This window comes from Lampetra fluviatilis, chromosome 20 (assembly GCF_964198595.1).
Source record: "Lampetra fluviatilis chromosome 20, kcLamFluv1.1, whole genome shotgun sequence".
NCBI lineage: Eukaryota > Metazoa > Chordata > Hyperoartia > Petromyzontiformes > Petromyzontidae > Lampetra > Lampetra fluviatilis.
The window spans coordinates 5,593,084-5,607,978 of NC_136294.1; the positions used below are offsets into that span (position 1 = coordinate 5,593,084).

The 14,895-nt window shown below is 43.0% G+C and overlaps 1 protein-coding gene across 1 annotated transcript; it reads left to right on the forward strand.

Annotated features, from left to right (window-relative positions):
• The first annotated feature begins 1,040 nt into the window (after positions 1-1,040).
• Positions 1,041-14,284, forward strand: AFMID (arylformamidase). Its single transcript, XM_078865188.1, has 11 exons — positions 1,041-1,110; positions 3,932-4,043; positions 4,683-4,787; positions 4,947-4,986; positions 5,804-5,889; positions 8,395-8,467; positions 9,054-9,157; positions 9,585-9,663; positions 11,960-12,095; positions 13,371-13,475; positions 14,026-14,284. Exons 1-11 carry the CDS (start codon positions 1,060-1,062, stop codon positions 14,062-14,064), a joined length of 930 nt encoding a protein of 309 aa, XP_078721314.1. The 5' UTR covers positions 1,041-1,059; the 3' UTR covers positions 14,065-14,284.
• Positions 14,285-14,895: the final 611 nt, after the last annotated feature.

The following is a 14,895-nucleotide window of genomic DNA, read 5'->3' on the forward strand; positions in this document are numbered from 1 at the left end:
CTCTCGACGATCCCATGATGATAATGATCACCAATCACCTTCTTCTGGATGCCGAGCGGGGACATGCAGCCGTTCTCGAATGTGCGCGCGTTGAACCACCAAGAATATGAATATTCTTCTTGGTTCTTTCGGTAAAGTCCTCAGGTGAAGAACAGGTCTGACAGACAGACCTGTTCTTCACCTGAGGGCGGCTGCTTGCGTTGTGGCCGACACGTCGTGAGAATTATTTTATTATGTTTTATTTTTATTATTTTATTATTTCCCTTCTACGTGACTTTACCGAAAGAACCAAGAAGATGAATCCCTGCAGTCACGAAAGCTTTAAATCGAAATATGAATATTGTACAGGGAAATTAAGTTTTCAGGTCCATGCGGCGTACAGCCGTTTAAATATGGACACAAACACGTGTTTATGTGTGTCAATTTGTGTAGGGTGAACGTTGAGATTGAGAAGGGGCACGGGGTGACCGATACGGTCTGAATTGGTCTGTAATAAGCTAAGGCACTTGATAAGGGGTAGGCAGATATCGTTTGAATAAGGGCACATTTATTTTAATTTGTTTGTGTTTCTTCCTTGTGATGGAAATTTTAGGATGAACGTTGATATTTTGAAGGGGCACGGTGTGACCGATAAGGTCTGAATTGGTGTGTAATAAGGAGGGGTAGGCAGATATCGTTTGAATAAGGGCACATTTATTTTAGTTTGTTTGTGTTTCTCCCTTATGATGGAAATTTTAGGATAAACGTTGAGATTTAGAAGGGGCACGGTGTGACCGATAAGGTCTGAATTGGTGTGTAATAAGCTAAGGCACTTGATAAGGGATTCACAGCGATGCAATCCACACGCAGGGGAAGATGTATCCAGTGATGTAAAAGCAAAACTGGACACATTGTAAACAAAGTTCACTGGGCGTGTCGTGACAATCCGAGCTTGCCCACCCACCACCCCATCACACGCTGTGCTCCCACACTGAGTTGGCTGCTACTGCTGCTAGCAGCATATAAATTGCAGTATACAGGGTATTGTTAGTCTTCTCTCAAGAGAGAAACCTCGTGGTCATGGCTCAACGCAGCGGTGCAACGCAGGCAAGGGAGACTATGGACAAGGAGGCAAGTGCGAACAACAGCAGCAACAACACTTTCATTGTAACGTTCCAAATTGTAAGACTGTACCGTGCCACTGTCAGCAACATTTGCGTGCGGGTGCTCTTCACGCGGTGCATTGCATTGACCATACTTCACCACTCTAGCTCGTGCGGCAGGGGATTGACCCCGAGGGTTTACGACGTCGTTGTTACACACATCCCCAAACGTCCAGTGAAAGTCCACGAACGGCGTTCATAAGTAAAACACTCGGCTTCTAATAGGGAGTAGTCGTGCCATCGTTGTGTGTTCGTGCTCGCACTTGACAGTTCAGTTTTTCAGTTTTAAGATTTATTTGGAGTAACCCCGTGAGCCATTCGGCTCTTGATTCAGTGTTTGTTTGCTTTATTGCCTAAGAGGACGCGGCCGTAATTAAACGCAGCGGTGCTGATTAGAAACACGGACTTTAGACGACTGGACGATGTTGCAAAGGAACTCGATTCAACCGACGCTCGCGTAATCCGCGTGCATGTCGTTCATTGTGAAATTTTGGTCACAGTTCCGATGATCAATGTTACATTGTTTTTATGGCTTTATTTTGGTGAATTCGAAAGTTTTTTGGTTTGGCCATGTTTGTTTGTTGTAGTACGGAGTTAGACTGATGGCTTTAATCTACATTGTCTTGTGGTTGTTGGTGTTGTTTGACTTGCATCCCACTGGGATTTGTGCACACAGAGTTGGTGTACGGTGCTTTTCTGGAAGATTTTGCTGTTTTTCACTGGATTTTTCTGTTTGCGCATAGTCACTTTAAGATGTTTACTTGTTCACGTTTTAGTTTTTTGTTTGTTGCTGTTGCACCCGATTCAAGAGCCGAATGGCTCACAGGGCTACACCTAATAAATGAAACTGAAAACTGAATGTAGATCACGAAACGAATGCGGGTTCTTTTGTTTTTTTTGTTAACAACTAAATTTAGACACTAAACATCTACAGCCTGGGTCGTTCAGCTGCAAATTAAACCGACGGATGTTATAGTTTGTTACACTGCAGGACTGCGATAAGATGGTAGCATGGGAAGGGGGAAGTGTGGTTAATCCAACAGTGTATTGATCATGGCTGATAATGATGACTATATAGTACTTGTGTAGTGACATAGAATGGGTCACTCCGGTGCGCAGAGCTGGTTTAGGGGCCATCCACTTAGTCCGTACGCAAAAATCTGTCAAAACTTGACCTCTTCCCCCCTCCCTGTACGCTCGCAGACTTTTTACCCCCCCCCCCGAATCCTATAGAACGGCCGATATTTAATCCACGCAGAAACGATCAAGGATTAATAATATTAACGTGTTTAAGCAAACACGTTAACCAATTAAGTTTGCGGTACCCTGGCCACTTATTTTGCTGAGCTGCGTGATAGCTGCAGGCAGGGGCACGGTGGCACACGAAGTGACACGTATCCCACAGTCCCACTTCTTGTCTGACAGCTAAAGGAACTGAACTGTGGCTCATTTGAAGGCCAATGTAGACAAATTTTTATCAAGGCTTCACCCCCCCCCCCGTTTCCTATGCGTACGTACATTGTCAGTAGACCCCCCCCAAACGCAAGCATACGCATTTGGGTTAAACCCCCTCCATGCGTACGCACTAAATGGGTGTAACAGCCCAGTCTACAAGCAGGGCAGGTGAAGTGTGGCACTGGAGCACGTAGCGCCGGTTGCTGGCAGTGAAGGGCATTTTAGGGTACAGCGGCCGGTCTGCCAGTAGGTCACGTGGTAGACACGAATGTAGGGTAAAGGTGGCAGCAGAGGGAACACGTGGGGTAGAGCCAGAGCCTTCTGGTGGGTTCCAAAGGGGGACGTGGCCGAGGGTGGAGCCAGGCCACGCTGGGGAGGATAAAAGGGAGGCCTCGGCGCTGGGTCGGGGCTGCTGCGGTTTGGAAATAGAACCTGTCGTCTTCACAAGTCTTCGTCCCCGTCTTCAACTCGTCGTCCGTGTTGGGTCAGGCAGCGTGCTGGCTGTCCTCACCCATATATAGTTATCCCCTATACTGTGGGAAGTGTAGAATAAACGTGTATGCCTCCTACTATTAGTTTGTCTGAATTGACACACTACACTTGTATGTATCTCTGCACGTGTATTTGTGTATTTGATACGTGCACTGCGCATATTTTATAGACCGTGTACCATATGTTAACGTAACGCGTGTTGGGTATACAGTATGTGCACGCATAATTATTTCAGACCCTTGGTCAATCAGTTGCTTAATGGAAAACTCACCACATCGTGTTTGGTCATTGTGGTTGTTTGACCATACTTCACTAGACTGGTCAATGCGGGTTGCTTAAGGAAAAGACCCCAGGACCTGTTTAAATTTCACCACTGACGGCGTGTCCAGGAATGAAACCCAGGTGGCCAGCTTCATAGGTTCGTCGTGGAGTGCCCTAACCACTGCGCCACCGCTCCCCGTGCACATTGACACATACTGCTTTGGACATTTTTGTACACTGTATATACAGTGTATGATTAAAGTCTACTTGGATGACATTTAGAGTCTGCAAATTGATAATATGCAAACTTGTGATTTTCTGTGAATATTTCCTCATTCGGCACTTCGTTATTTATGTTTTCTAAGCCTGCGCAAGCCTAATGTGGTGTGGAATTTCACACTGATGATGACTACGATGCATTTGCTGCAGTGATATAAAAAAATAAGAGGCTGGATGTGTGCCAAATTTATTATGAATAGCAAAAGTGTGTGAAGAGTCGTATAACCTGTTCGTTTCTGCACATGCCCCAAAGGAGTGCAACAGAGTCGTATAACATGTTCGTTTCTGCACATGCCCCAAAGGAGTGCAACAGGCAATTTTCTCCAACCCTGTGGTCTAAGAGGATCATCCAGCCATTTGAAGGCAGCAATGAACATCCCGTGGTTGATGCACACATCAAAGCCCTGCAGGAAGGTATGCAGAAATCAGTCGCTATTTCCAAAGCATTGTTGGTCACCTTGAAATAAATTTGAGTGCAATGATATTAAACATCACTTGCAATGGGGCTCTGATAAAAAAAATACATTGGACAAATTTTGACAACACTTTAATAAAAGGCGGAGAAACACTGCATGTCATTTTAATGTGTTTTTTTACAATACTGTAATGCTTTTGTCAAATAATTTGCATGCAATTGGTTAATATATTTAAAGTAAAATGGCCCATTGAGTATTCACACTTTTTTCAGGTTAGTTGTGCTTAGTTATTTTCACCTCTTCTGTCGTTGAGCAATTTTACATTTAGGAGTTAGCCAGAAGATGTGGAGTGAAATGCTATAAACCATATATATATTTAAAAAAAATATAAATTGGGTTAAGAGGAGAGACAGAAAGTGTATAATATCCACCACTCCCTTGTCTCACCCTGTACATTTGAAATGCTATAAACCATATATATATTTAAAAAATATATAAATTGCTTAAGAGGAGAGACAGAAAGTGTATAATATCCACCACTCCCTTGTCTCACCCTGTACATTCCATACCCAAAGCTCTGTGGAGTTGGGCTGCCATGCGACTTACACCTGCCCCCATTGACTCCACTGTGCATCAGGGACTGCTCGTGGGAAAGCTGTCGCAGAAACAATTCTGGACGTCTCCTACGGCCCCGGAGATGACGAAAAGATGGATATTTATATGCCTCTGAAACCAAACCCAGGTGCTTTTACAAATAGCCTGCACTCTCACTATGTATTTACGTACACGCTTGACAGTATATATGTTTTAATCGGTGGATGTTTGTGTATCTTATGTCTGCGTTTCTCATGTCCACACATTCCTGCTGATGGCCTCACGCCACCTCGGCAAGCTCCCCCAGTCTTCGTTTACATTCACGGAGGCTACTGGCGTATCCTTGGGTATGAGCGCTGACCACACGACATGCATGCAACTATTAAAAAAATATATATTTTAGCCATGTTCATGAAATTATCAAAATTCCCCCTTTGGGGGAGTGTTTACGCCCACAAGCAATGTATTACAGTCTCCTCATACAGGTTATGGGCGGTGAAATTAATGGATCTTTTCATCTTCTTGGTTCTTTCGGTAAAGTCACGTAGAATTGAAATAATAAAATAATAAAAATAAAACATAATAAAATAATTCTCACGACGTTTCGGCCACAACGCAAGTAGCCGTCCTCAGATGGAGAACAGGTCTGTCGAGGAGACAGAGTCTGAATGACAGACAGAGTTAATTCAGACTCTGTCTCCTCGACAGACCTGTTCTCCACCTGAGGACGGCTACTTGCGTTGTGGCCGAAACGTCGTGAGAATTATTTCATTATGTTTTATTTTTATTATTTTATTATTTCAATTCTACGTGACTTTACCGAAAGAACCAGGAAGATGAATCCCTGCAGTCACGAAAGCTTTAAATCGAAAAATAAATGGATCTTCATCACTTTTTCAAATCTAGCTCCCCAAACTTTATCATGTTTAATTATGTGTAAATAAAACATTGACAACAGTACTCGTCTATCTTTGTGAAAGCACATCCCTGAATGGCCATCACTAGATTATTCTTATGAGGCACTGGTGAATCATTTATCTGCAGTACAGTCTATGAAATGGATTCATCCTGATGCAGAATCAACGGTGTCGAGAAAGTTTCCACAAAAATATTGCAGTGCCCCACTTTGATGACTGGTGTGTGTGTGTGCGTGCCTTTTTTTAGGAAGGAGTTTTCTGGATATATGGTGCCTCCCCTGGTCGAATCTGGAGCTGTGGTGGTGGCTCTGAGCTACACTCTTAGTCCTAAAGGTCAGGAGATGTCGTGTTTGTGTGCGTGTCTGTAACATGACCTTACAAACTGAGCTAGACTATTTTATTTTAGCAGGCAAAGTCCACTCAGCTGTGAGACATATTTCAGAGGCAAACTGGCCACACATGATACCTCATGAAAGTGGCGTATCATATTTTGGAATGTATAGTAGCAGCCAAATAATACTACTGGTAGGAACCCACTGGTTCCACCAGCCCACAGGGGATTATTGTGTCCGTCCGTCGTGCAGGGAGGGGCTGGGTGGGGAGGGAGGGGCGGGGTGGGGAGGGGAGGGTGGGGAGGGGCTGGGTGGGGAGGGTGGGGCTGGGTGGGGAGGGGAGGGTGGGGAGGGGCTGGGTGGGGAGGGCTGGGTGGGGAGGGGAGGGTGGTGAGGGGCTGGGTGGGGAGGGTGGGGCTGGGTGGGGGGTGGGAGGGGTGGGGCTGGGTGGGGAGGGGCTGGTCACCCTGTGGTGCCCTTATAAAACTCAACGTTTAACCTACTCACGCCGGATTGTGCCCGCCCTCACAGTCGGGCATATTTGCGGAATACACCACGCCACCGTTGACCCTGGCCATTGACCGAGTAACCCAACGTTCCTACCAGCTCCCTCCGCAGGAATGTGTTATAGACACATGTTTCTAAAAATTCTTGATTTGAAGCTTTCGTGACTGCAATGATTCATATTCTTAGGTTTTTTTCGGTAAAGTCACGTAGGTAAAAACATTAAAAAGTAAAATAAAATAAAAATAAAAATCACGACGTTTCGGAGGCAACACAAGCTTCCGTCTTCAGGTGGTACCGTCACAGCCACGACAGCTGTATCAAGTAAATGAGAGATTGCAGGAGTTACCACTGCGTTTATATAATGGTTGGAGAAGGTGGTGGGGCAAGGGCCGCATACTTATTATTAATATGGTAAGGTGAGGCTTGAGACTAAGAATAGACTGCATAACAAAGGCTGAGCCTTTGTTATGGAGAGGTGCGGTTTGTGACTCTGAATCAGTTCTGCCGACCAAAACTATCACGTTGCCATACATAGCAGGCGTGACCAAAAAGATCTCCAAAATTCTAAACAAGCATAAGATTCAGTACAGTGCATAAAATCCGTGATTTGATTCCATCTGTGAAGGATGTCGTTCCTGACTTACAGTATCCTGGAGTCTACAAATTGAGTTGCATTTGTGGTGATTGCTACATTGGAGAAACGAAACGTCATGTTTCTGATAGTGTCCGCGAGCACAAGTCAGATCTGAAACACGGCAGAACTGATTCTTCGGCCGTTGCCGATCATTGCTACAACTCGGTGGGCTCTCATGAAATTGTATTTTCCGAGACCAAGGTTCTCTGCAAACCTCCTGGCTACCATCAAAGGTTTGTACACGAAGCCATACAAATATACAAACACAGACATAATTTCAACCGTGATGACGGTTACAAACTGAGTAATCATTGGAAAGATGTGATTAACCATGCAAAAAAGATTTAACTACACTTATTTGCCAATCTTATTTGACAGACAACCATTACTGTTTTACCATGTTTAGTGGTGGTCTTCTTGTTACAGGTTGAGTCACAAACCGCACCTCTCCATAACAAAGGCTCAGCCTTTGTTATGCAGTCTATTCTTAGTCTCAAGCCTCACCTTACCATATTAATAATAAGTATGCGGCCCTTGCCCCACCACCTTCTCCAACCATTATATAAACGCAGTGGTAACTCCTGCAATCTCTCATTTACTTGATACAGCTGTCGTGGCTGTGACGGTACCACCTGAAGACGGAAGCTTGTGTTGCCTCCGAAACGTCGTGATTTTTATTTTTATTTTATTTTACTTTTTAATGTTTTTACCTACGTGACTTTTTCCGAAAAAACCTAAGAATATGTTTCTGAATGTGGAGGGAAAAACTGGAGGACCCGGAGAAAATCCACACTACCACCAAGGAGATAACATGCAAACTCACAAATATATAGGTGAGTTTGCATACCAGGCGAAGGAGATAACATCTTGCACCAAAGACTGTAAATACACAGACTGTTTACAGAACAGAGATTTTGATGCAAACTTGTGCATTGGCTTTATATTATAGAGTAAGCACTGCTTATAATTAGTATCTGTCAGAATGTACATTTACATGTGCAGACCTTTGCCAATCTACTGCTGGATGAAGACCTCCCATGCCATGCAGGTTGTGAGGTTAATTTTACCATATTTTACTACGTTGGTTAGTGCAGATTGGCAAACGTGCAGAGCATATATTTGACAGTATAGAAGTACATCGGATATTGTTGTACCACCCTCTGCTGCCTACATTTTGACCCCGTTGCCTGTAACACCTCTTATGCATGGTTGTTGGCCCATCCAAGCATTATATAGGCTCAACCCTTCTTACCTGCCAAGATATGATGAGATTGGGCACATTGAAAAAAGTAGCATACATTGGTTATAATAAGTATACACAGTAAACACTGATTAATGATGTGATAGAGTTATGATATTTTGTAGGAAGCATGGATCTCATGGTTGACCAGATGCGGAGAGCTGTTGCCTTCATATCTCGACAATATTCACACTTCAGGTAATCTTTCTCATGGCAAGATATTATCAAATATGGAATGAAATATGTATAAGACGAAATGTAATCATACTGCGAGTGGTAACTGAAGTAATTGATGAGAGTTCTTGACCTTTGGAAATTTGTTTAAAGTAAGATTCAAGGAATGCTACAATTTTATACCACAATGCCTTTACCCAAATCACCTATAATGCGCCCAATATCAGATCTCTGACGCTAAGCTGTTTGAGTCTGTATAGTCCTTGGATCAGCAACTACCTTGCACTAAAACAGGTGTTGTAGGCTGCTACAGAGTGACATTTTAAATAGAGGGCAGAGCAACAACATTGTTGTACTGTACTATATACACGCTGCCTGCCTTCACCAACCCGCGCTGACTAGCGTGGTAAAGTATGGTAAAGTATGGTAAAATAACCCCCACGACCTGCACGGAATGTGGAGGCCCTCCTCAATCACTGGATGAACAAAAGGGCCATTTACATCACAATGTACTGCCCTCAAAGGGTTCTTCTGTACAGAGATGTCAACACAATAGTTATAGCTTTCACTGCTTTAATGATGGTGATGACTGTTGCTGTGTGGAATGCAGTGGAATGTATCTGTGTGGTCACTCTGCCGGTGCTCACCTGGCTGCCATGGTCCTCGCCACCGATTGGTCGCTTCCAGAGTATGGTGTGACCCCTGACATCAAAGGTGTATGTACCCAGGGTTTCGCTTACCAATGGGCACCTGCTAGTTTTGGCGTTTGAGCGTTTTTCTGCAACAGTGGTGGCGCATGCTTTTCTTTTCTGAGGCCCGATTAGAACTTTTAAATACCGGGCCACACATTAGTTGACACTTAAAGTTTGATCAAGCTAGGAATTCCGCATTGATTGTCTACTCAGCACTACTTGAAAAGCAATAGGTGAATGACAATGCAACACTTTGAAACAGGTAGAAAATATTTCCCTCTAGTACCTGATTATATGTGAAGTGGCTTGCAGTGACAGACTAACATTGTTTGAGGCCTGTTTCAAAATGGCGTGTCGAATGTGGGCAATGAGCCATACGAAATAATCATGCAACTTATCCGGCCACAGTAGACAAGTGCCTCATATCCACACTTTGTTTCTGTTCCCAGGTGGCTTCCTACTGAGTGGGGTGTTTGACCTCCGGCCCCTAGTGGAAACCTACGTGAATGAGCATCTCAAAATGACTTTGTGAGTATCATTGTATAATGTTTTTGAATAATGTTAATTCTATATATGCAAAAAGCAGTACTAAAATATGAGTGGGTAAACTAACTGGACAATGCCATATCCTCTAAATAGGACGTTAGTAAACCCTAATCTTGATTTTAAGCTTTCGTGACTGCAGGAATCCATACTCTTTGGTTCTTTCAGTAAAGTCACGTAGTTAGAAATAAAATAAAATTAAAACAAATCACGACGTTTCGATTGCAACACAAGCAATCGTCATCAGGTGGGAAAACCACAGCAAGAAACATTTGTTTTGCTGAAGTGGGAGAGAGATGCCGTGGTAAGAGATTATATAGGTAAGAGAGGGAGGAGGGGCAAGGGGGGAGAGAGAGGAGGGGGGTGTGGGGTAGGGGAGCGTTGTGTGGACGCTAGGAGAGGGACGTGAAGCTGGACAGGGGAAGGCGGGCGGGGCTGGAAGTGGGAGGCCGAGAGAGCTGGGGATGCGAGAGGGGGGAAATTAACTTGGAAAAATAGATTAGTACCCGGCAAATATGATGGAACAACCATAAACAGTTAAGGTTTTATCTGGTTAATAACATCCTTCCAATGATTGCTCAATTTGTATCCATCTTCTCGGTTGAAGTTATGTCTATGTTTATATATCTGGATGGCTTCATGAACAAACCTTTGATAGTAGCCAGAAGGTTTGCAGAGTACCTTGGTCTTGGATAAAACAATATCATGCGAGCCCACAGCGTTATAACAATTGTCAGCCACGGCAGAGGTATTGGTTCTGCCGTGTTTCAGATCTGCCTTGTGCTCGCGAACACGGTCCGAGACATGTCGTTTCGTTTCCCCAATGTAACTACTACCGCAGGTACAACTCATTTTGTAGACTCCAGGATATTGCATGTCAGGAATGACATCCTTCACAGATGGGATTAGATCACGGATTTTGTGTACTGTATTGAATCGGACCTGGATCTTGTGTTTGTTTAAGATTTTGGAAATCTTTTTGGTAACACCTGCTACGTATGGTAACGTGATGGTTTTGATCGGCTCCTCAGGAGGTTGTTTCTCCATGGTTGGAGAAACAGCTTTGCGAATAATGCGGTCCGAGTACCCATTCATCTTGAGGGCCTGGTGTACGTGTTCCAGTTCACTGGCTAGGTGGTGTTGGTCGGAAATGCAGTGGGCCCTATGGTGTAGTGTTTTGATGAGGGAATTCTTCTGTGCCCAATATTCAAATATTCTCAAAATGTCCCCCCCCAATATATTGGTATAAAATAGATTTCTGTTTATATGATTGTGGTTATGTTTGTGCTTTATTAATCCCTAATCTCTGCCATTACATACAATTAAACAAAAAAGGTAAAAAAGAAAAAACAAAGCAATGTAATAAATACAAGATACTATTAGACATTATTGTAAAAAATAAATAAAAAGTCCATCCTATGTGTAAGTGAATTTTTTTATATTTTAGGCAGGAAATTCGTTTTCAAATTTTAGTTTTTTTTGGGGGGGGGGGGAACCCCCAGACCCCCTGGAAGATTTGGCCCCCCCCAATGTTGACTCCATGGCTACGGCCTTGGTGGTGGGAATCCGGTTTCAGATAGGAATCTATGTAGGTGGCTTTCCTATAGACAGTGTCCCAACCCTGTTTATCTACATTTACCCGATATAATTTTGCTGTCTTCAACTAAATAATTTCGGCATGTTTTGCACATCAAGATATCGTAGCGTGTTTTTGCACTGTACAGTCTTGTGATGGACTTTGGCTCATGTGAGCGAAGATTGTAGCATTTTTTTAATATTCAGGCATCAAAAAGACAAAGACAGTTGTGTACTGCTTTAATTTTTATGAGGATTTGGCCATCATGATTGACTGCTGTATTTTGTGCCTGACGGACTTAATGTTGATCAGCCCAATAATGTGTGATGTTCACATTGCATTTTTAGGGCGAGTTTTTGTTGCTTTAAACCAAGTTTTATTTTCATTGCCAATGTATATCTGTACCTGTCATGAGCCTCTCATGGGTCAACCAAGGCAAAAAATGCATTGGTTGGATGTGCAATAGCAGCACTCGATAAAAAAAAATAGCTACTAGACTTGTTGCTATTTCTACGAAACGACTGTGCACTGCGCCAGTCTTAGTAACCTAACAGGCACCTGCCCCTCGCTCTGTCCAGGATAGAAACGCATTACGGAGGGGCTGGTGGTTACGGTGAAGTCTTGCCTTTGCCAAAAAAGACTTGCACACACATTTACGTGACCTTTGAGCTGCCCGTGCTGCGCTACACACATGTTTGCTGACAGGGAGGACATGGCACGTAACAGCCCGATGTTAAAAGTTGATGCGATGGCCCCGTTGGCTGGAAATTGTCGCATCGTCCTGGCTGTGGCGGAGCATGACACGCCCGAGTTTCAGCGCCAGTCCCAAGAGCTTGAGCAGGTAGAGTTGATTGCTCTCATTCACACGTTGAATTATCTTCTTGGTTCTTTCGGCAAAGTCACATAGAAGGGAAAATAAGTAAAATAAATAAATAAATATTAATAAAATAATTCTCACGACGTTTCAGCCACAACGCAAGCAGCCGTCCTCAGGTGAAGACCAGGTCTGTCGGGGAGACAGCGTCTATTTTATTATTTCCCTTTTACGTGACTTTACCGAAAGAACCAAGAAGATGAATCCCTGCAGTCACGAAAGCTTTAAAACGTTGAATTATATTATCTGTGGCCGTGCAGTCTGCAATAACAGGGTGATCCCATTATACATATCCACTCAACGTGGAAAAAGCATTCATTATGGGTTGTGTTTGAGGGTTGCAAGGCATGTCAGCGCAATCGCATCAGTTCTTACAATTGTTGTTCTGTTTTTATTTTACTTTTTTAATCGGACCTGTGTTATATAATTTGCGATACAATCTGTATTTAATGTTTCTTTGCAGTGGCGTATACACAAATTAGACATATGTGTGAGCCCCAGATATGATACTCCTCATCCGTGCTACTATCTTCATTTGTTCCTCTGTAAGATATGGAGCCATTGCTTTCACGACATTCACTCACCTGTTGAGAATACATTAAAAGGGTCATAAATCAGTGGGCTTTCTATAAATGGATCACCCTGTATATTAGGCTGCATTAAATATTTGACTTTATGTAACACTCATTCAAAATGATAGGATTAATGTTGGCATTTGGTCGATAATTTTGAATAATTATGAATAAATATGTCTTGATTCTTGATTTGAAGCTTTCGTGCCTAAAGGAATCCATACTCTTTGGTTCTTTCGGTAACTTATTCATGACCCCAAAAAACGAAACGATTTTTTTGGGAAACGTGTCTTTGATGGTGTGATATGATGCATTCAGTGGGTGTGTGTTCATGCTTTGTGCACGGAGTGAACGAAACCTGCCCTCTTGAACATGTACTCACACCTGCTAGTAACGTCTCAGGGAGTTATAACTCACATTTTGAATGATAATCATTCAAAGGGAAAGAGTAAGCAACTTTCAGTGCGTCTAAATTCACTTTAAGGAATATTTCTGTGGTCCACTAAATGGAATGTCAGCCTTTATGATCCAACACTGCTTACACTGGTTACATCAGGTTGCTTCGATGCCCTTAAACAAACTCGCTGTGGTTCAAGAGAATGGGAGACCAAATCAGTTGTGCCCCCAGTGCTGCTCTGATGGAGCCTTTCTTATTGTTCTATTTGTCAAGTCTTTAAAGGGCGCCGGCTTCAATGTCACCTACCTGGATGTGCCTAACGTGGATCACTTTGACCTGGTGGAGAAGCTCTGCGGTGAGGAGTACCAACTCACTCAGGTTGGTGATGTTGATTACGATGACGACGAATGGTGTGGATGTTTGTCAGTATGCAAAGTGGATATTTTCATTGTGAAAACGAACAAACACTTGCCAACTTTGTCATTAACATTGCCTGGGCAAAAGAAAGGAAAATACTAAAATAGTTTTACTGACTATATAATAAAGTAAAAGTTTTGGGTAAGATCCTGGAAATATAAATGTGTCGTAAACCCAACTCCACCCAACATAGGTGGTGTTTGTGGTTTGTGTTTGCACACCAGTGTTAAGGCAGTATCTTCATTTAGTTTACTTCAATTTTGTATGTTGGCCTAAGTGTTCTCGTATGTTTCTAATTTTGTATGGCAAATGCTGAGCAAAGTAATGGTATCGATCTTTGGACTGTATGTGTCTTGATAATCATTGATCAATCTGCCTATTACTGTATATTCATCTGTCCACTTACTGATGGCTCTTTAAGGGTAATTTTAATAAGTGTGGCTTAAGTATGGATTATATTGCACTCTGAATTGCATTAAAATATCTTTTGGCTTGCTCTGGTTATTTTCAGGTCATCAAGGAAGTGATGTTTGGTGGAGTGAAACCATGAGGTGAATGATTTAAAATCGCTTTGTCAGAAATATGGTTACTCTAAAGAACAGCAGATTGAGGGCATGCAAACATAAATGTGTATCTGTCAAAAAAAAAACAGCGGTATTTGCATGATATACTGTAAGCCGTTAGAGAACAATGTTCGCCTTGCATTACAATATAATTACTTACTGCTAATCTTCTGAAGGCGAAGTATATCGGACATGTACAACTCCGAGTTTTACGTTATTTTGTATGCATGTAGAGGTTTAGTTGAACAAATCTAGTTCAATAAAATCTTAATTTTCACAAGTGTGTGTCGTTATTTGGATGCAGCTCAAACTAATTACAATTCTTCAAGAGTGGAAGACACTTTTACAGACACCCTGTATTCAGTATGTGGTGGGCTTATAGTTCATAGCAAAAGTGTCAATGACTTATTGACGGGATTGTTTCTATTGAAAGCTGGAGTAACTTTTTGTTAATGTATGACCTGAATCTACTGCTGGATGAAGGCCCCTCCAAGATGTGTCGGTCGTGGGTTTGTTCGACCACTAGCTCCCACTGGTCAGTGGTCAGATATTGGCCATCGCCAGCAATCAAGCTTAGGCATCTTGGTTCAAAGTGCAGTGAGCTAAACATTACTAAACCCTTATGGCATGGTTGACCCCCCCGATCAAGTCCACTGATTCCCACTCCCATCCCCCCTTCCCCATGCAAAAGTTACAAAGGCCAAAATAGACAGATCACACGTCCACGCTTCTAGTCGACGCGGTGTTGGTAAGGCATTTGTTTCACGTGCATTTGGGTGTTTTGTTCTTCAACATGGCGTTGACGTTCCCCACTCACG

Coding starts and splice junctions, on each gene's coding strand:
- AFMID (XM_078865188.1), top strand. CDS start 1,060: ATGGCTCAACGCAGCGGTGCAACGCAGGCAAGGGAGACTATGGACAAG. Junction 4,044..4,682: donor CATCAAAGCCCTGCAGGAAG/GTATGCAGAAAT, acceptor ACTGTGCATCAG/GGACTGCTCGTGGGAAAGCT. Junction 5,890..8,394: donor CTACACTCTTAGTCCTAAAG/GTCAGGAGATGT, acceptor GATATTTTGTAG/GAAGCATGGATCTCATGGTT.